The 21,961-nt window shown below is 40.9% G+C and overlaps 3 protein-coding genes across 5 annotated transcripts; all 3 read left to right on the plus strand.

Moving 5' to 3' along the window:
* The first annotated feature begins 2,655 nt into the window (after positions 1-2,655).
* rgs18 (regulator of G protein signaling 18) lies at positions 2,656-7,794 on the plus strand. 2 transcript variants are annotated; one of them, XM_068738124.1, is made up of 5 exons: positions 2,658-2,989; positions 3,462-3,566; positions 3,787-3,848; positions 4,414-4,580; positions 6,361-7,794. In XM_068738124.1, the coding sequence occupies exons 1-5, from the start codon at positions 2,868-2,870 to the stop codon at positions 6,613-6,615; spliced, it is 711 nt and encodes a 236-aa protein (XP_068594225.1). In that variant the 5' UTR covers positions 2,658-2,867; the 3' UTR covers positions 6,616-7,794. The 2 variants fall into 2 exon arrangements, with proteins under 2 accessions (XP_068594226.1, XP_068594225.1); XM_068738125.1 differs by lacking the exon at positions 3,462-3,566 and having other exon boundaries at positions 2,656-2,989.
* A 3,938-nt stretch (positions 7,795-11,732) lies between these two features.
* Positions 11,733-13,171, plus strand: rgs1 (regulator of G protein signaling 1). Of its 2 annotated transcripts, none has more exons than XM_068738127.1 (4): positions 11,733-11,800; positions 12,107-12,191; positions 12,268-12,434; positions 12,679-13,171. In XM_068738127.1, the coding sequence occupies exons 2-4, from the start codon at positions 12,113-12,115 to the stop codon at positions 12,853-12,855; spliced, it is 423 nt and encodes a 140-aa protein (XP_068594228.1). In that variant the 5' UTR covers positions 11,733-11,800; positions 12,107-12,112; the 3' UTR covers positions 12,856-13,171. The 2 variants fall into 2 exon arrangements, with proteins under 2 accessions (XP_068594228.1, XP_068594227.1); XM_068738126.1 differs by having other exon boundaries at positions 11,739-11,899.
* A 3,665-nt stretch (positions 13,172-16,836) lies between these two features.
* On the plus strand, positions 16,837-18,621 carry LOC137866016 (regulator of G-protein signaling 13-like). The gene is made up of 5 exons (XM_068701645.1): positions 16,837-17,015; positions 17,146-17,205; positions 17,311-17,372; positions 17,459-17,625; positions 17,737-18,621. The coding sequence occupies exons 1-5, from the start codon at positions 16,945-16,947 to the stop codon at positions 17,920-17,922; spliced, it is 546 nt and encodes a 181-aa protein (XP_068557746.1). The 5' UTR covers positions 16,837-16,944; the 3' UTR covers positions 17,923-18,621.
* Positions 18,622-21,961: the final 3,340 nt, after the last annotated feature.

Below are 21,961 nucleotides of genomic sequence, written 5' to 3' on the forward strand. Positions count from 1 at the left end.
CGAACACAAGACTCGGTGTTGGTAGTTAAATAATTAAAACCGTAAATGGGAATATTATTTCAAAATGATAAAACGACACTATCCTAATCTTTTGTCCCAGCTGCTGGCGGGAGAACCTCTTTGGCTCTGTGTGTATTGATTTTGTTGGTTTTCTCATCTGGTATGTTGACAAGAGGCAAATACATACAGCGAAGCTAATGACTGCTATTTAATTTGGTTTCAGTGATTCAGCAGTCCTCTGTTTACCTGAAGGGAAAAGGATACTGCAGTTTCAGTTTTATCGGCTCACTGGGTTGCATCTGTACACATGCCTTTGCAGTACAGAATGTGCCTCTTTTAATCAATGGGTGTTATTTTGAATGTCTGGATGGAGAAAGGCTTTGATTCAACCTGCAGTTACACGGCTGTAATAACGTGTGAGAGAATTCTCACTTGCTAGGTTGCTAGCTGTAGCTAGCTGCTAGCTGCTAGCGCTGTGAGTGTGCGAAAGCTCAACCAGGATCCCAATTCTTTCCACAATTTTCTATTTCTCTTTTCTACCTAGTTTATGAATTGGAGTTTGCGCCACCATGAGCGAAGTGGACACAGTCACCATGATGCCATCCGTTGGTTTTTGGACTACGGTTTTTTGACGCCTCGAGTTTGGCAATTTGGCCATCGCCATCTTGGGTTTTTTTGGGACCAGAAGTAACACTAAAGGGTGGAGCCAAGTGCAACCGAACACTGAACAAGACATTTTTAGGCGACCGCAGTGATCAACATGTTCTCAATCCCCACTACGGTGAATGTTGTGTTGTAATATTGCACCTTTAAAACACCTACAGGACACGATCAGCTGTTTGTAAAGTGGAAGTGGAACTTAACGTTGTGAACGCAAAAAAAAAAACACATGCTGTATTGAAGAAGACTGGAAACTAGCGATTGAGACAGTAAATTCATGTTTCCAATGTTAACTAAGGTAATAAATCAAGTGAGAAGTAGAGTCATTTTCTTCTATGTCTGACTTCTTTTTGCAGCCAGAGGAGTCGCCCCCTGTTGGTCATTTGAAAGAATCCAGGTTGAAGGCACTTCCACATTGGCTTCACTTTTCAGACTTCTTTTTAGTCTTTGTGAGATGGTGACGACTAGGTATCGCTTGGACTCTAACATGCTAAGAAGGTGACGAAACCCCATATAGAGTGCTACATTAATGAGTCCTAGAACTCAAAAATTAGGAAGCATTTTTGCATTGGTTTGGTTAGATGGCAGGAATAAGGTCTGCAAGATTAAGAGATTTTCACGTTTTGTTTTACGACAAAATATACTTCAGTGTAGATGGCATAGATGTTTGGTCTGCAAACAAATCCTCCCATTGATGAGTTTGGTTCATGCATATCTATATATTTTGCTGAATTGCGCATATTTTCGTACAATGAAACCTAGACTCCCTGTTCCTAGTCCCTTGGCCATTCTTTCACCCTCTGACAGAGCATCCTGTTTCCTCTGCCCACAGTTGTGAAGTAGTTGCTTTACAGATTGAACTTTGCTTTTTGCGTAGGTTAAAAGGTTGAGGCGACCAAAAGAGCACAAATACCCTGCCTCAGTGATGTGAACCTATGCCAATGATACAGGCCAATATCACAGTATGAATGTGAACATACATGAATACATTTCAAATGATGGATATGATGTTACACATATATATATATTTCAAGACACAACTACATGTTTCTCCCACAATCGTATGTGATCTTTAGCTCTAGATGGATGTTTCAGTCCGCAATTACACCAAATACAACAATAAAATACTGATTTATGGTATCATGATCTTGAAAGTGCACCGGAGGCTTCGAGTTTCCGCATTACATTTGTGTAACCCATAAGAACACATTACACTCAGATTGAAGGCGAGCATGGAGAAAACAGCCTCCTGGTGTTAAACTCTGCACATCTTTCTGCACAGTCAAACATGTGATGTAACGAGATGTAAAACACGCTTCCTCGAGTTGAGTGGGACTTAATTGAGATAAACTATGACATGGTTCACTGCGGTAGACCTGCCGTTTTGTTTCTTGCACTTTATTCATTTGTTGTCAGAACTAAAGAAACATTGTCAAGGCCGTCTGACATGTTATCTTTAAAGACAGTTTCAGCCTCTCTCTAACACAGACATCACATTTGTCTCCATCTGCCCGAGAACACACCTATTCCCTGTTGCTTTCCACCGTGTCACAATGAGTTTGTCTTTCTCCATTAAGGCTCGGATGTTCAGGAAAGAGCTGGGCCAAGACTATGTGCAGCCACATTTTATTATTCATTACGCTCCATTCTTTCCGTCTCTGCGGTGTCTGTCCTTGCTGGTGGTGCAATTGGAATCGTAAAATACGAGTAATAATCTCTTATAATGCCCAAGATCTCACTCTTAAAGGATGCATTCATCAACAGCAACAACAAGAGAGAATAAACAGAATCTCCAAAAAGTCTGACAACACAAGTTGGTTTTATGTTACCTGGGTTATTAGGTGATAATTGCTTCAGTACAATTTGCCATCGTACAATTGTGAGATATAACCTCAAGCGAAAACAAACAAACAAACAAAAAACAAAATCATGAATGAGCACAGCCAGCTGTCTTTTTCACTTTTCTAAGTAAACAGTTGACAGGATGTTGAACCCAGGGGGGTTTTCTGTATCACTGATGGAGCTGTTCGCAATAAGTGGTTGCACCATTACAGGAAGTAGAGCGAGAAGGTATGGGAAATCAAAATGTGAAACGAGCGTGGTTTATAAAAGGCGAGGTGGTTCATCGAGTGATGGGTTAAAAAAAAAAAATTCAAAAAAGCTATTTGTGGCCTGCCGGTTCGCACACCAGATACAGACAAACCAGCATGGAGGCACTTCTTTTTCTATTTCCTCAATTCAACTATATGGCCCCAAAGGAGGAAGCGTATTTCAAAATGCTTGGTCCAGAAGACTTGCAGCCGCCAAAGATGAAGGACGATAGTAGCAGGTTGGTGTGTGAAACTCAGTTGTTTTCAAATGTTTACTGTGTGTCATTTGAAAGTGTGCTTTAGTAAATGTTGCTGTTCATTCTCAGAAATGAGTGAAGAGTGCCATCTTTATCATGAGAAGACATTAAGCAACAGCTTCTTTCTGTATGAAAGTCTTATTTTACTTACTTGTTATGAAATTGTGTACAACAGCGATGTGATGTTTCTACAGAGTTCATTTGAAAGCCACTTCAGCCGACATCATGTAGGCTGTTTAGTTTTTTTAAAAGCTGTCTCTGCTGCCTTTCTGTCTTGCAATTTGTTTTGTTCCACAAAGATGTTGTGTAATTTATGGCTTGTCTTGTAAGCTACTTTAGAAATGTGTCCATGAGGCGTAATTCTCTTATAAGTTGCTGATTTGGTGAACAATGCCCCAGTTGCACGTACAGACAGTTTTGTGGAACTTGATGTATTTTTCCTCTCTGTTGGCAGACAGAAAGACAAGGAGAGGAAGAGCCGACTAAGCCTTTTTCTCACCAAGTCAGGCTCTCATGAAAACGTCAGTCCCAGTAAAAAGACAAATATGACACCCACCGAGTAAGGCAAAAAAATCGATTCATTTCATATAGACGTGCAAAGTTGTGTTTGACAAGTGTTCTTCATTTCTGACTTCGGTTTGCAGCACTCACCGTGACTCATTGCACACTCATGGAAACCAAACGTGTCACGAGAATCCAAAACATTTCTTACAGCATCGTTAGGGGAAGAGCTGACCTTAACTCTAAATGTTCTTTTTTTATTTTATTTATTATTGCAGCATCTCACCAGAAGCAGCTTTGCAGTGGAGCGACTCCTTTGAAGAATTGCTGAAGCACTCAGGTCAGATTAATGCCCAAAACTTCTCAAGAACGTTGAGGCGAATCGCCATCCAAAACCGTTTCTTTTGCTGTCAAACAATTTGCTCCATTTGATTTGTAAAGTTTTTTTTTTTAGTTTTTTTTTTTAGAAGTGCTAGAGGCAATACATAGTTAATGAAGAGAGCAGTGAGAGTTTCACTACATCTTTTAATGTCTTTAGCAGAGATTGTAATACAGAAACTGTGCAACTTCCTCATAAGCACAAAAGTTGCACTTCAGTGCCACTTTGAAACAGTGTGAACCACTGTATGTGCTCATTTGGTCATGTTTGTATAATCAGTGCTGTATTATGAAGACAATAATACTGTAATAAGTACATTTAAGTTATTAATTAATTTAATTAATTGCCATTAAGGAGAAGTTATGGAGAGTCTATGTCTCCTTGATACATCCTGCCACAATCGAATGTGAACTTTGTTTACCCAACAGGCTCAGATAGTGATTCTGTTTTCAGCAGCAGTTCATCTTTCTATCGTGTCACTATAGTAACCAAACAGTGTGTCTTTGTCTCTGTTTCTTTTCATCAGATGGGGTGGAAAGCTTCTCTCAGTTCCTCAGGACAGAGTTCAGTGAGGAAAACATTGAGTTCTGGTTGGCCTGTGAAGAATACAAGACCATTGATTCAGACACGAAGCTGCTGTCCAAAGCCAAATACATATATACAATTTATATCGATTCAGAGGCCCCTAAAGAGGTACGGCGTGGCATGTTTATTTATCATGCATTGCATTACAGATGTAATGCTGCATAATACAAGGCTATACAGTGGAGCTGAAGCAAAAGCTCAAACAACTGTTGGAGGTTTGAAATATTATGTCATTGTGTGAAAGGAAGAGTGGGCGAAATTCTTAAGCACTGCAGAGTCATGAGCCTGCAGCGCGTTGACCTTTTATGAACAATGGTTAGGAGCAGCAGCCCGCAGAGGTCACGCATATGGCGCATGAGCCGCTTCAAACCAGGTCGGGTTATTTCGGTGCGAGACAGTTGCAGATTAAAAGGTTTCCATTGCCTTGCAAGGACTATGCGACCCCCTCCATCTGATACGCTTTCCTGCAGCAGATCTGACCGTTAAGAGTTTGGTGTCTGGTTTTGAGGTTTTTTTGACATTCCTCTGCAGAAGTGGAGAGAGCATAACCCACACACTTTCCGTCTAAGATGAGTGTCTGTGTAAAAATGGAACATGCAGCGCTAATATGAAAGTGTGCACCCGCTCCAGTGATTTGCAGAGAAGATGTAACTGTATGTTCAATGTTGATGGTGGGAGAGTTGCAGTTTGATACGCGTGAATATTTTTGAGAGCTGTGTCAGAGGTGATTATTTGTATTGCTGTGTTAAGACGCTTCACTGCTGTTAGTCTTTTAAAGAAAAACTCCCAGTTTAATTATAGACAATTCACAGCCAATAACTACCATTGTCCTAACCAGCGTTTCTAAACAAACAACTCATTCACAAAAAGCAGGCACCAGATAATTAACATTCATCTGTGACGATATCCGGGGAGCTGGTGTGTGTCAGTGATTGCCTGTGTGAGCTTTAAACTCAAATTAGCTCAATGCCAACCAATCAGTGAATCTGTCCTTATCAAGCCTCAGTCTTATCTACCACCCAAAAAAAGAGCAGGGTCATTAATAACGCAACATTTAGCTTTGGCTCACATGATTAGAAAAAAAAAAGCGATCAAATCCCAAGAATGTCAAGTAGATGAGTGTCTCCTAAGCGGGAGAACTGATTTCTTAAGAGAACAAGTATTTAAAAGCATCTTGACAGTTGCCAATGAATGAAATATAATACTTCATATTTGATCCTATGTGTGTATAACATGCAGATGTTTATTTTCTCCACTGTTCCACATTGAACCTTGGGGGCTTTCCCCCCTTTTTTTTCTTGTCACCATTCGATGTTTTCTCACCGAACCCTAACCCTAACCCTAACCCCTAACCCCTAACCCTAACCCTAACCCCTAACCCCTAACCCTAACCCCTAACCCCTAACCCTAACCCCAACCCTAACCCTAACCCTAACCCTAACCCCAGGCCGCAACCCCCGGTTCTGAAAAGTGCCTTAAACTTGTGTTCTCTCTACTGGCCACTAGGGGGTCCAGTCCAAATATGGTCACTTCACTTCACTGGTTGCAAAAAAAAAATAAAAATCAAGATGGGGATGGCCAAAATCCAATATGGATGGCCAAAATGTTGAACTCAACAAAACCACAGTCCACAAAGCAATGGGTGAAGTCTCGAGGACTACGTCAGCTTCTTATATGCAGTCTATGCCTTTATTTAGCCCGCGTTCTGTTATTGTGTTGTTATAAAGTTTATTCAAATCCTGGCACAAAACCCTAGATCAGGCATTCAGACCTAGACATAAGTGTGCATCGTTAAAAATGGCCTTCCTTTAGTATAGATTTCATATGCCACGTCATTAATCTGCATGGTTTTTCATTAATGTTCCATTTTCTTTTTTTTTTAACTCAGATCAACATTGACTACAACACCAAGACAGCCATTCAGAAGGTCATGGCACAGCCCACGAAGAGCTGCTTCGAAGCAGCCCAGATGAAAGTCTACAGCCTGATGAAAAAAGACTCCTACCCCAGGTTCCTCGTCTCTGACATGTATCTGCGTCTCACCAGGAGGAAAGGCCCGGGGGCCACCATGTTTCGCAGACGGTCACGCTCCTGTGTGTTCAACGACAGGGGCGAGGCCACGACTGAACCCTCGGCCTGGTAGTGGTAGGCCAACGTCGCGGGCTCTCGCTCAGACGGTTGTATAGGAGGTAATCCGTGATCAGCGGCACAGCTGTTGAAATGCAATGTGTGGTTCGGGAGGCTTATAATCCACAGGTTTGCTTTCTGCAGTGTGTTATTTTTTTATAGCCACTTCCATAATACCATGGCAGCTTGCCAATGATTAACAATTTAAAGAAATTGTTCTAGATTTTGGGGAATACGCTTGTTTGCTTTCATGCAGAGTGTAAATTGAGAAGCTCTCCTACCACACAGATGCATCTTCTCGTCATCTTCTTCTTCTAGCCTTGGCCAGACGGTGTATGAACGTATTTCCCAAGGTATCAAACTTTAAGTACTATACTACACAGCTGGATAACAGCTGACATCATTTTGCCTTTTCGGCCAAAAGAGTTACGTTTCGAAATGTTATGAGGCCACTACGTCAGAGCAGTGTGGATATCTGAACACAATGGAGACCCTCCGGCCAATCAGAGTATTCTCTGTGGTCATGCGAGAGTATTCACTTTGCACATGCGGAACAATCTAATCTCCTTCTCTGAGGCACTGCGCTGCTTGTGGATCGAACCGTTATTGAGGGTTTTAAGATTTCCTCAAATCTTGCAAAAAAATTCAAATGTCAATGGGAAGGTTTAGGGACAGAACCTCAGCTAAAGTGCCTCCATGCTACTGACAGTATCCATCCAGCCGTACAGGCAGCCACACTGAGGCCACTCTCCTGACTTCAGACTCATTACACTTCAAATTGTTTTGTCTTTCAGTCAAGCAATAGCACCTTATACGACCAGTCGATATGGCATACGAGCTAATTTGACCGTATCTCATTAAAATGGGCTCATAATTGCCCAACCCCCTCCAGGCTAACTCGCAGAGAAAGCCTGCAGCCACGGTGACTGCAAAGCACAGGAACTTTTTTAATAAGGGATATCTATATCTCTCATTTCTGTTTCTGAATTCAAATGTATCCCATTTTCACACACACACACCGAAAATGCATATATCTTATTTGAATACTAATATGACATTGTAATAATTATAATTGCTGTTTTTCAGTTTGCTGTCATCTAACATAATTTATGTATTGCTATGCTCATATGTGTTGCCCTTGCTGTTGTAAAATGTACATACTAAACTCAAATAAACACTTAAGAAGCTGTTTTAATGAGGCCTTTAGTGTCATTAATTAGTGGATGAATGGTCACATCTAAATGTGACAAATGGAGACATAATGTTTGCGCATTACACTAGTGGTAAATTGGGATAATGTGTCCCTATCCCACATTGCTGAAAAATGAATAGACCTTATCAACGCCAAACCCCTCGAGCAGATAATTATTCATGTTACTTTATATGTATGCACACGCTATACTTCTTACAAAGACAAATATATATATTAATTAGAAACTGTCAGTGATCCCACTCACCCCCGAACTCTTGAGTGTGTACACATACATGTGCACAGATTCAAGCTGTGTACACACACACACATACACACACACACACACACACACACACACACACACACACACACATACACACACACACACCGAGCTGGTTTATCTCATTACCACAGATGTCAGGGTGTCTAATAGCCTTCAGAGAGAAGTCCATCTCAGCCCAAAAATACAGAAATAGAACGACGTTGACTCCCTCACAGTCCAGATTAATTAAGCACCCAATGTAGACGGCGGCATGCAGTTCCTGCTGTCCTCTCACACGGATAGTCAGAGAAGAGAGGGGGAAACGTGACGGTGTGTTAACAAAGGTAGGAGCTCAGCTGGCCTGCCAAATTCATCACATTTTAAGATTAGTTGCCCGCTCGGAATTCTGCTGGCAGATTTCTTGTTTCTTTCCCATTGGTATTTAAATGTGTGACTCAGTCTGTGCTAAAAGCCTCTGAAACCATCCACAAGGTAAAGATGTATTGTAGGGACGCTGAAGGGAAACAAAAGAGTATGAAGCAGTTTTGCCCGGAGATATGAGGCTCGTAAAACAAGATGAATGCCAGTTCGAAGAGAAGTTTAAAACAAAAAGGTTTGTCATAAGGTTTGCTCAAACAAGTTGGTTTCTTTTAAAAAGAATCCTTCAATCTTTGCCATAATCTGTCAGTGGTTTTGCTCCCAGGGGCTTTTTTGAAGTGGAAAAAAACCAACAAATAAACCATTGATCTCAGATCGTTTTTTCTGGCGAACCTTTATAACCACAGGTTCCCATTTTTAAGAACAATTTTGTCCCATCTCAGAAGCTTTTATCTAACTCTAAGAGAGCCAAATTTAGTAACAGATTTGCTGACTCCCAGTCTCAGATATTGAGTTGTGAAATGTTCCCCTTACAATTCTGTTTGCACTTGATGCTCTTGGCCGGCAAAGATATTGACCGACCTAAATAAAATATCAGTGCAACTGCGAGCAAAGGGCCACAGTCAGTTTATGAAAGACTCGAGGTGAAACTCTGTTCCTTCCGTGATTCTAAACACCGTCCTTCAAAATAAAGCGTTAAGTGTTTATGTGGGAGAACGAGAAACACTTGAAGGCCTGATGGACGGTTTCCCTCGATGCTAAAAGTTTTTCAATGAATAGAAACCAGGTTTCTCTTAAGCATCTTTGCAGGCTGAAGGGTAATTATCCTTCAAACCAATTCTGTGACGAAAACTAGTGCGTCGTCTGCATTGGACTGATAAAGCGTGCTGAAAACAAAACAAGAGTCTTGAGTCTTTTCACTGAGGTCGAGTAGATGCTTGGCCTAGAGTTGTTCTATGGTTAATCCGGCTTCATATATTATTTAAGGGCCATCAGAAATTGGAAGAAATGTGCTGCTGAAAGGGTGAGACGTGTAAGAAAGAAAGAAAAGAAATGTCTCTTCAGGATCCCTGCTGCTCACTGCTTTCACTAGTCGAGAGAGAGAGAGAGAGAGAGAGACATGAGACACGTTCTAAATAAATGAAAGGCATTCTTACTGATTTACTTCCAGAGGTTTGAAGGCTAATTTAAACAGTTGGTATTTTTTTACATTTGTACCCTTCACCAACCCCAACCCTGCAGGGGAAAGGTCAAACCCCTGGTCATCATTCAATTACAGAGAGAGGTGGACACTTAAAACAAGTGTAAAATAGAGATAAGGGAGGCCTGGAGATGACTAGAGTGCCACCCTGTGTGCGGTGAAATTATTGCAACTCGGCACTAAATGAATTGCTTTATCACTGGTGAAACTCAGCAAATTTCATTATAGATGTTAGAATGAAAACAATTTGGTGTTCTTTACAATAAAGAGTCATTTCAGGGCTGTGTGAAGTCCCTCGTGTGCTTGGATGCCAACACTGACTGCTCAGGATGAATTTTTGAGTTCAAAAACACGGACGCTCTACAGCGAGCGCTCAGAGAAGATACTCCCCATTAAATATCCTTCCTGGCGGTTCCTTTTTTGAAAAACAAATTCCTCTACTTGGAGCGTCTACACACACATGCAAATCGGGGCAGCCTGGGTGTTTTCCATCACCTGTTGTGATTTACATCCTTGGTTTGTTTGGGTCCATCACATCCCCACCAGCGGGCAGGAAGGTCAGGACAGGTTGAAATGCACTGGATAGACTTTTGAAGGTATGTGTGTAGTAGTACGAGTCGCTGTTCACGTACACCAAACAGACCCAAAGGAGCGGAGGACAGTCCTCCACATATAACTCATGAGTAATGACAGTCTCTGAGGCTGGGAAGTGGCAAGTCAGAAATATCTCTCTTGTGTTGATTTATCTCAAATCCCACGAATATGTAATCACACAGAACGTCTCTGCTCTTTTAAACATTCTGCTTTATCTTAATAAAGTACTTTAGTAAATACTAAAGAGTGTTCCTCAGTCAGTCAGTCGGTCAGTCGGTCGGTTGTTCTGTCGGTCCACCACTGTGGCTCAGACTGAAATATCTCTACATCTGCTGCGTAGATTGCCCTGAACGTTTGCACGTACATTCATGCTCCTCAGAGGATGAATCCCACTGGCTTTTTTTTCTGTCCAGTAGGTTTGCAGTTTGCAGTTTTTGTTTTTTTGTGATGCCTTGGCAACCATTGAATGGCTAGGCATGACATTTTGTACAGATCACAAAAAAAATTGTACAGTCATACAATCGCCACAGTCATTGGACTGCGGTGATTGTATGACTGCAGCAGGTCAAAGTTTTAGTGTAACCTGAGAAATATCATCAGCTGGATGGATTGCCAGTACATTTTGTACATGACTTTGGTGATCCCCTGACTTTTCCTCGAGCGCAGCCATGAGGTTAACATTTAATGATTTTCAGTGACTTCAACGTTCCACCGGATGGATTGCTATGAAATTTGCTACTGACGTTCACGTTCCCCTCAGGATGAATTGTAATAACCCTCAACATTTTATCACATCGTCGCTTTTCTGTATATCCAAAGCCGGTGAAGAGCTTGATGAGTCTATGTGAACATGCAAAACCTCGGTCCAAATCAAAACCTTTCTGTTTCAAGGGCCAGGCGATCACCTGCATCAACTGAGCTACGAGGCGCATTGATAAATCAGTGTGCTTTTGCCACCTTGATGAATAAGTAACACTGCAGATATGCAAATTGAGGGATGATGAGAAGTTTTCCTTATTCGTGAATTTGTTTATGGCTATTTGTTTATGGTCAGGATCTTTCCCCCGGAGCTTCCTGACCATTGGTCATTACTTTAGTTAAATCTTGTTCTGAATTTGACATGTCGTACTCCACCACAGCAGGCAATTATCTTACCATACTCCTGATTATACTCGTAAAAATATAGTTCTTACTGATGGATGAAACATATTCTGTAATCTATGATTAAACAATCTTAATCCAATTAAGTTTATATAGATATAAAGTAGCTGCCACCCTCTTATTGTCACATCCAGGTTGATGATGACTGTCACAACAGGTGCGGTCAGCTTAAATCCCAGCTGAGCTCTCTCCTCTTCGAGGTGCGACAGACACGGAAGGATGCCATGTCTCTTCTCCCAACAACAACACTTTGCATACAGATTTCCATATATTCCGTCCATGTTGGGTGGGGGTCATTTAGATTTGTTCAGTCACTTGACTCCCTCGATCCCAAAGAATCACAACCCCATCTTCAGTCTGGCAGGATCTTATCTCTGTCTCCCTTTTGTAGAGGACGAGGAGATGGCGATAAAGTGAGTTACTGCACATTTGATTATTGGGCCTTTACAATTTTCAGCAGGCAACACCTTACAGCAGCCATGTGGAAAATACCAAGGAGGTTTTCACTCACTGTAAGTCTCACTTTGCATTGTGCTTTATTTCTGATGGGGGCTTATAGTGATGTGAGGTTGCTGTCAGATGCTTAAATGCACCGACAGTCGTCTTAGAACATAACATACTATGAATGACTTGACCTGCCAGTGTGGTTTTGCAGTTGCTATGTGCTGTGGAGTTCACAGATAACTGGGCTAGTGATAGATCTTGATGCTCTTTTCAAGGGTAGAATGTGTTGCTTTCCCAAGGATCCACTGGAGGATGTTGAGACTTGGAGTGAGTCTGTGGACAAAGTCCTCAGTTGTAAAGGTGAGAGTCTCCTTTGATTGCGCGTGCGTTCGATCGTGTGTATTGCTGCGCGCTCACTGTCGTCTGTGATTTCCAGCCGGACAGATAGCTTTCCGGGAGTTCCTGAAGTCCGAGTACAGCGAGGAGAACATACTGTTTTGGCTCGCCTGTGAGGACTATAAAAAAATCAAGACGACGCCAGAGATGATCTCCTCTGCCAACAGGATCTACTCGGAGTTTGTCCAAACAGAAGCGCCCAGACAGGTAAACAATTTTTTTTTTTTTAGGAATTCAAATTTTTAAAAAAGATGGTCATTGATTATAAGCCTATAGTGATATATGGACTGTTATAAGGTGGTGTATTTGTGTATTTTACTGTGGTAAAACTTCAGAAAGTTACTTTAAGTGCACACAAGTTGCCCCCCCCCCCCCCCCTCCAGAACATTAGAGTGAATGATGATGAAAGTAGTTGCTGAGACGCCCTCTGGGCAACATTGTTTGATTCCAGATCAACATAGATTGTGGTACCAGAGAAAACATAACAAAGAACATCTCCAAGCCTTCCCTGACTTCGTTTGATTCGGCACAGAAGCTCATCTACAGTCTGATGGCCAGGGATTCCTACCCGCGCTTCCTAAAATCTGACATCTATCAGGGACTCCTGAGGAGAACTGATTCAAGGTGACTGTTTTTAAAAAAAAAAAAAAAAAGGACAGCCTCTCAGACGTAGGCTCGCAAAATCCTTTCACCAAAAAATTTCAGTGTAGATAAAAGGTTTTTTTTTCCGCCGTGCAATCCAGATCCCAAGTCTAGCAGAAATAGCTTTTCTCAATCCGTGTGTTTCAGTAGACAGTTACAGCTTTTACAGAGATTTTGTGGCTTGTATTATACGTCATCTCTTTAATTATGTCATGGTGAAAAAAGAAAAAGAAGAAAAAAAAAATCTTTAAAGAGACTGTGCACGTAATCTATTTTTCTCTCCTCCACCCCATGAGGTTAATAATAAAAAGAATCCCTTTATTTTAAAGTATTATTAACACTTGATTGATTATGCAAATATGAACCCCAACATGCTCTTTCACATGCAAATAAATATGTGAGTTTATTGTTAAACATTTGTCTCGGTTTTGTGTTTTCTTGTTCTAGATTGAATATATCTTAAAATCTAAATAGTTGATTGACCTTTGGGTGCGGTCTTGTTGTTGTCACAGAAGACCTGTCTGTGTACTGTGATCCGGTCATTGGTCACAAAATACACCAGATGGCAACAGAGTCCTTCCATCAGCCTCATTCAGTAAACAAGAAGACAACAACAACAACAAAAAAATGAAGAGGAAAAACCGCTTCCTCTCTCACTCTCTGTTTGGTGTATTTCCGCAACGTCTCCGTTGCGTTAGAGGGAGTTTGTACATCGATGTCTCAAACTTGCCAGACACAGGGGCGTGGATGGGAGGGCAACTTTTGGTGGCAACTTCAGTTGGAGTTCATTCAACATGAAAAAGTGTCTTAGAGGATTCAAACCACAATCTTTGAATCTGATGTGGTGGGAAAAAGAAAATCCTCTCTAACTAAGCTCATCGTCATTTACGTTAATCTCCCCCTTAAAAGAAGATTAGTGCAGGTTGTGTCATGGAGAGTATTAGACAGTATTTGCTATTTTATCACTTTTTTTTTTTTGCCTTGTCATGTCTGGCGAGGACATGGTGGATTTTACGATCTTATGTAAAACTCTTCTATGTAAAAAGCATGCAAATACAAAAGAGCATAACAAAACAAGATTTCCACATCGAGACATGATGTTCAGATCCACAAAAGAAAGTAATGTCAGCATATAGGACTTAAATTAAAAGGACACGAATGCATTAAAATGATGCTACAGTTACATTGTTCCCTTTTGCATGTCCAATCTTAACGTGTTTATTATCTGATTTGGGCTTTTTTCTTCGTGTGTGGAAAGTGGAAGTAGGCACATCGTGGTTTCTCCATGTGACTGCAGGGTGTTAGACGAACATTTTGTTCTGCTCGTGTCGGTGGTATTGAATGTGCGAAAGGATTTATTCTGAGAGGTTTTGTCGCACGACCCACTTTGACTAGTGCAGACAGCCCGCCGCAGCTTCCTCTAGTTTGAACAACTCGTGTTGCGCTCACCTGTTTGTGGGAGAAGGGTTAAGTTCATACTGTAAAAAGAGCGCGTTTGACAAACCACATGTTTAATCTGCAGCCGTTAATATGAGTAGCCCAGCGAAAAAACTACAGTAGCTATTGCAGGAAGTGAAGAAGACATATGATAGCGACTGAGCAAAGTTATAATCCTCAGAGTGACGGCAGTTGATGGAGGAAACTCACAGACGAGTGCTGCAGCCGATAAAGAACATGTCTGAGATAGCAGTTTATGTCACCACAAGCCTGCTAACAGCTGCCTGCTAACACAAAACATTTCCTGTCAAGCAAACTAACATGAACACAGACAACGGTTCAAAAAGCATTGACTTTACTTTAAAACTTGACTTTTTCAAGTCTTGAGGTACATTTTATGTCAAACTTGCAGCTTGTTGAAGAGTCCCTTCAAAGTTACATTCTGATTTAGTAGTTAATCAGCTGTGAGTACAGACTGATCGAAAAACAAAAGCAGTCCAATACAATGAGGAGGACATTGAAATAAGATGTAGGTAGATCAGGTGGATAAAGTAGAATTATAGGTTATAACACAACATCTTTAAACGAATTGACAAATCGTAGGCTGTCCTGTAGAAATACGTTTTCTGAAGAAACCTAAAGTCCTCGGGGACATTCATGGTCCCCAGAGAATGAACTCTAAAGACTTTGATGGTCCCCAAACAGTTCGTATGATATCTTATAAAAAAAAAGATTTCCTACAAAAGTCCAGGTAAGGTGATGGTAATCTGAAAGGATGCAAGAGTTTGAGTAATCTGATTTTGTCAAATTTAGTGAAAAATACTAATTAATCTACATGAGATGTAAGGAAAGTCTCCAGGTTTTTTGTTTTTTTTCAGGTGATGAACACACAAGGATGCTTTTATATACAGCATCGACATGACTGGGTATATTAGAACATGTTAGCTAAACATGTGGGAGTTCAAGTATTCCTGCATCACGTATGAGGATCAGGAACTTACAGGATGTAGAAATGGGAGCGGCTTTGTGATTAGAGCTGAAGCTCTCAATAGTCATGTGATGAAAGCAGATAATCAAGGACAACCTGAGCCAGACTGGAAGTTTTTAATAATAACGCAATAAAGTTGTCATAAATAAGCAGCGGTCCAAAAATGTTGTTATGCTTACATCATTGCCGCTGAACTATTGGATAAAGAGAAGGAACTGGAAAATGGTCAGATCATGTTCTCTTTTATTAAAGACTTTGATAAGCCATAGGAATGTCCAGATGACAAGCGAAAGCTTTTGTTTTGACACAACTTCCTGTCAACAAAACAGGAAGCGAATAAAACATACTTCAGTGACACGGCTCACAACATTGAGGAAGGTTTGAGGATATTTTATTCAATGATGTTTACAAACTGGTTAGATCTAGACCTTAGGTTTCTGATAAAAACTGTGTCCTGAGCCAAAGATGTCTTATTTTACTGTACCTATAAGGCATAGATAGATATGGCATTCAACTTTTTTGTTTCTACAAGTTTCAGTCTTGTCTAAAATGGAAACACTGCGGCGGCGGCTTAGTAATATGCCACATAAACACAGTGTCTCTGGTTTGGTTCCGGTGGGCGACTTGTGTTTCATGTCATCCCCCTCTGTTCCCCCCCCCCACACACACACACATTTCCTGTATGCTTCCACTCTCAAATATCTAGTGATGACAAGAAGCTATAGCCGACTATAACAAGTCATTAGCAAATAAATGAAGTTCTAATTGACCCAGAGCAAGACTGAACTTTGCGGCACAGTACCACTAAATGCCTGAAGCTACTGTTTCTGTCAGAGACAAAAACCCCAAAATACACGCTAGTAAGAACTGTGTTCATGTTGAAGTAATAAATGACATTTAGAGACTCAGACGCTGAGGTATCACTGGAGCAACAGACATGGATATTAAATATTCTAAACATTTCAGTCATTACTAGACTGAAATGTCTAGACGATGTCTCAAAAAGTGGCAGCTCACACTAAAACAATCCAGATTGATAAGCAGCACTACAGGTAAGTAGAGAAACATGGATTTTAGATGTTCGGTTCAACTCTCTTAAGTTAACAAAGTGAACTGGTGAAAGGAATAGTTTGACTATCTACCAACCAAAAACACTAGTGGTGATACCAGCCCGAGTAAGGCTGTATAGGAGCAGAACCCCTCAGTGTATTGAATTGAGCGAGCATGCACGTCATTGTTTATCAGTTTTCATTTGCAAAGGGAAGATTGTTTCCAAAGCTTAAAACTGTGGCACTTTTGACAGGAACAGAGTCTAAATCATTTGCCTATCTGCTGCTGAATTTTCCACTGCCCCATTTGCATGCCCAGACTCTAAAATAAACACGATGCAGGTCTAAGCACACTACAGACAGGCTATAGTCGCATACCGCGCAGGTTTGCGTCACCCCCCAACTTCCTCTTTTTCTGTGGTTAGTTCAGTGCGACGTTGTGACGCCACACACCAACCTCATTTCAGACTTCTGCTGTGTGTGTGTGTGTGTATATATATATATATATATAAGTTGACACCAGTGGATTCAGTCACACAGTCACACGTCTCTCGAAGAGCAGCCCCAACACACGGTCACACACGTGCAGCGCATTGTTGCCATGCCGAGTCGAGATACATCACGACCACGGGAGCTGCAACACCTCAACATGGACACTGATAACAAGAAGAGGTAAATATTTTATCGCAATTATCTACTTTTTTTTTTTTTTTTTTGTGTGTGTGTGTGTCATAAGCCTTTTTTCATAGAAGAACAACCCGCCAGTGAATGAGCCTGGTTGATTTTGTGTTTGGTTAACCAGGGCAGGAAACCTGAAGTCTCGGCTGCAGCGTAGATCGTCTCAAGCCGCTAACACTGAGGGGTAAGTGGAAGGGTTTAAAGGACATTTCTCCACTGGGAAATAAAGATCTGAAATGTTGGCATACTTGTTGCTCATGTGAGTGACAGCGCACCATTGTGTTTGCAGGCTCTGTTATGAGGAGATGTCCCAGTGGTCACATTCACTAGAGAGCCTTCTATCATCCAAATGTGAGTTACGTACAGATCCGTTGTCCCGTTTCACGATCAGTATTCTTCCTCATTGCTGACTAACTAGCTTTTCGTTTTCTGTTTAGACGGCATGAAGATATTCCAGGCCTTCTTGAAGTCGGAGTTCAGCGATGAAAACATTGAGTTTTGGCTGGTGTGTGAGGACTATAAGAAGATCAAGTCTTCCTTCAGGATGTCCTCCAGGGCCAAAAAGATCTTCAAGCTCTATATTCAAGCTGAGGCTCCGAGAGAAGTAAGCGCGGCGTTTTTTATATTGCAGAGGGATTCGCTTTATTTTTTCGCAATACGTCACACCCCTGTTGCTACTTTCTAACTGTCCTCATTGTTATTCCTCTGCTTCCAGATCAACATTGACCACAAGACCAGAGAGCTGATCAGGCGGAACATGAAGACGCCCTCCGCCGTGTGCTTCGACGATGCCCGGAGGATTGTCTACGGGTTAATGGAGAGGGACTCCTACCCACGTTTCCTCAGGTCTGACGTCTATCAGACTCTACTGGACTCCACATCGGAATCAGTTAAGATGTAAAGAAAACAGACATTACGTTTGTAGACGCTGTTCCCCTAATGCGGGGCCGCCTGACGGAAGCTGTGTGTTTGCTTGTCTTGGCTATCGTGCCTTCCTTCTGAGGCAGAGGTGACATTGCGTCGGGGTTGGCCACGGCCTCACATGACTGTGTTAGAAAGGAGAAGTCAACCCTGTTGTAAAAAAAAAAAAAAAAAGCCGAAGACGGTTTGTTCACAACCAGCTGGTATAACGAAAGAAAGGGACGGCAAGAGGCCAAAAATGGTCACCGTCGTACATTTTCAGATGTGACAACTGTAAAGCAAAGGACTTCCCAGCGATGCCGCAATTATGTAGTGAAAATAGAAGGGACTTTCTGTACGAGATGGCAGGAAGTGCATGTGGTGCAAACAACACCCTCCACCCGAAGAAACAAGTGCTCGAGCTAAAGGTTGCACACCATCTCAAGATTATTGTTATCTCACTAAAGCAGTAGAAAAGTACGCTATCAAGATGTGTATTTTTATGCACAGTGTTATGAAATGAAAACGTTGTTACATTCTGACAACAATACTGTCGCACGCTGAAATGACATTGATGTTACAATTATAATAATTTGTAATAAGCTATATGAACTCCACAGTTGGTGAGAACGTTATGTGAATGGGACTATTGAGGTGAATTTGTACATATTTGTTAATAAACTATATATTTGCTTTTAAATCTACACAAAACAACTGCTTTTAAACCTGCGGTGCCACATGGACTAAAGTCTGTTCTTCTCACATAAATAGACAGACATAAACAAGGTCAGGCTCCCATGAAGCTTTAGATACACATCTTAAGAATCCGCGAAGCAACTTACTCACCAATTCATTCACTCATTCAGATTTCATTCATTCAAATACTTACTCATTGTTAGAATACGTACTGAGTCTTCAGCAGCACACCAGAAGTATTCCTCATGTTCTCTGCAATACTGAACAGTGTGTATTTAGATTCCAAACTTTAAGGAATAGTTTGACATTTTAGGGAAAAAGTACGTTTTGTTTTCTTGAGTTAGTCCATGTTGAGAGTATTATCAATCTTCTCATCTAACTCTCAGCAAGAAAGTGAAGACATTTTGAGAAATGTCAAATCATTTCTTTAACCCTTAACATACAGTCGGGGGGACTGTATGTTAAGGGTTTTCCCCTTTTGGACAAATCATTTCAATTTAAATTGTCATACACTTTTATGTACTTTGTATTTTTGCATCAGCCTGTCTCTGCTACTCATCACACGGTAAGTTTACAACGGGTGAAATACCATTCAGTCAATGTTAGTGTCGCACACCATATCTCTCACATTTTCACAACTTGAAGGGTTAATTAGGACCTCATTGAGAAAAGGTTGTTGCATAATGCTTCCACCTACGTAGCCAGATGCGTCATTGTCCTATGTTGCTTTTGAATGTCTTCCAAGCACATTCTGCAGTTCATGCATGCCTTTGTTTTAACATTCAGTCTTTCATTTATGGGTATAAAAATCAGACCTCATCCTCATAAATTGTTCTTAGTTTTAAAACTGGAACAGGATTATATTACAAAAAAAAAAAACCCAAAAGGGAAGTTCATAAGTGGAAACCTATCAAGTATCACTCTTGAAAAGGTTACAGAAATTAGGGAGAAGTGTTAAGACCCAACTGCTCAGCCACATCCTCTTTTAATGTCACTTGTTCATCCTTGCATTTGTGCAAGCACACACACTGAGGCGGGTGAACATAGACGAGTAATAATGCCTCTGAAGCTATTTTGTGCTTTTAGAGAGCAATAGACAGCAAATTGTCAGTGTAAAAGCGGTCATTTTCTGTTTTTGCCAAAAGGGCTTTCAGCAGGATGAGAACATCCTTTTTATTTCTCACAAAGGTCGTTTTTTTTTTTTTCACACGCTGAGCCGTTAAACTGACGCAGATGAATCATTGCCTGACGAGTCATCCTATCCTCATTTGCGATGCTCTGTTTATTAGTAACAAGATGATCCAACAGTAGATACGACCATGAGACGCTATCGAAGACCAAGAATGAGAGACAGGACATTTGAGTTGTCACGCACCGTATGACACAAATCTACAAATCGCTATGTATGTAGAACTTGGAGGATATCCACTATAGATACCACTCAGTCGGTGAGACCGTCGGTTTAGCCGCCACGTGTGTCATGAGACAGAAGTCATCCTTTTTGCAACCACATGAGCGGTGTGCAGGAGGTCACTGGATTACTGTGTGATGTTGCTCAACCGGTTCAACAAAGGACGCTTTGTTTCAGGTCGATTTTAGAGGAAGGTGAAAAATGATGAAAATCTACTTCAGTCAAAGATGTAAAATGAAAACAGACTCATTTTTAGGATTTGAAGACATGTGGACTAACAGTCTACAGCCACGTTAGCTTCTCTGTGAGGCTGTAGCATGCTAGCATGCTCACAATGACCATGACTTTGGTCAGCCTCTCAGTGTAGCGTGCTAACTTTAGCTAATTAGCACTAAACACCAGGTGCAGCTGAGGCTGATGGTGATATCATACGTTTTTGTGGGTACTTCATCTGATTTGATTAGATTTTTTAAAAAAACAGAGTAGGCTTATTAGACAAATAAAAAGTTTGACCTGATGGTGGCGCTAAATGAAAAGTTAATGGATCCCCAAAGTTTTTATAATTCATCCTGTGGGGAAAATGCAACCGGTAGAATAGAAGATATTTCACTATAAACATCATAACCGGTAGATACACTAATGAATGTCAGGTGGGTGGATTTATGTTCATGAATTATATTTAGTGAGTTTCAGATGTGACCGTCAGTGTTTCAGTACATGGATAGCCTGAGGGAAGAACCTCCTCCTCGCCCTCTCTGTTTTTCGCCTTCAGGCAGCGTAGTGTTTTCCTCTTTGGTCTTAAATCTATCACATCTATCCCAGCATGCATCAGTCGGAAGATGTGGAAACAGCCAGAACACACACCAAGAGTCTCCAGTCCGTGCAACCTGGAAAACCTTCACACTGTGAAAGAAAGCTAAAGCACACAGGGAGAAACTACTTGACCATCATTTCGAAATGTTAAACCCAATGATATAGATAATAATAGATATTAAAATTTGTAAAAATGTTTTCCAACTTGATTCTGTCTGCTGGAGTTGTATCATGTAAAACTACTATGTGATCAAAAGTATACCACCATGACCACAATGCTCAATTCATATCATGCAAATCAAGGCTCTATGCTTATGTCTACAGTATACACCTACTGAATCATCTGTGAGTTAGGTTACCACATCTTAAAAAAGATGACGGTGATGATCAAAGACTCTGCTGACCCACTCTGAGGTTCATTCATGCATCAAACAGTAAGTAACAGTTGCGTTGCATATCCTGGTCCCCCGTGGCCTGAATAGGTGTGATTGACCTGGTTTAATGTAGGAAATGGTGTAACACCCACTCACAAGCAGACCTAGATCACTATTCTGTGGTGCTTCTCTGCTCCGCCTGTGTTTACACAGCTTCCTCAGCAATGATTTAGTAATGAATCATGTGCGCTTACTAAAAAGGGCCATATAGAGGGTGAGATCATTTAACATGTTGAGTGTCACTTCTTGGAGATATTCTATTGAAACAAAGACATAAACCAGGATATAGGGAGGGTTTTCAGGGGATAAAAAGACTTTTTATTGGGATTTTCCTTTTGGAACATCATATTTTTTTGTTTAAAAAAAAAAATGTTTACTTAATTCAATTGCTTTTTACAATGCATATATTGTTTTATTGATTTAGGAGCAGCAGCTAAAATGATGATACATGTTTTGCTTCATTCAGTGAGTATTATGTAATACAGTGGTTGGAAGCTTTGTGCCAGTAGGAGAAAAAAAGTTTGAGTCCTTATTATGATTCATGATTGAGAAAAGAATCATGAGGTAATTTCTAATAATCTTGAGTATATAATATGTCATAATTATGATATCATGAGATGAGTCGTAGTCATGGGATCGTTTTGAGTAGCTATTAATTAGGATTTATTATCTCATAGTTATTAGAT

This window comes from Cebidichthys violaceus, unplaced genomic scaffold, assembly GCF_023349555.1.
Source record: "Cebidichthys violaceus isolate CVI_PGR_0920_01 unplaced genomic scaffold, fCebVio1.0.p SCAF_8, whole genome shotgun sequence".
Lineage (NCBI taxonomy): Eukaryota > Metazoa > Chordata > Actinopteri > Perciformes > Stichaeidae > Cebidichthys > Cebidichthys violaceus.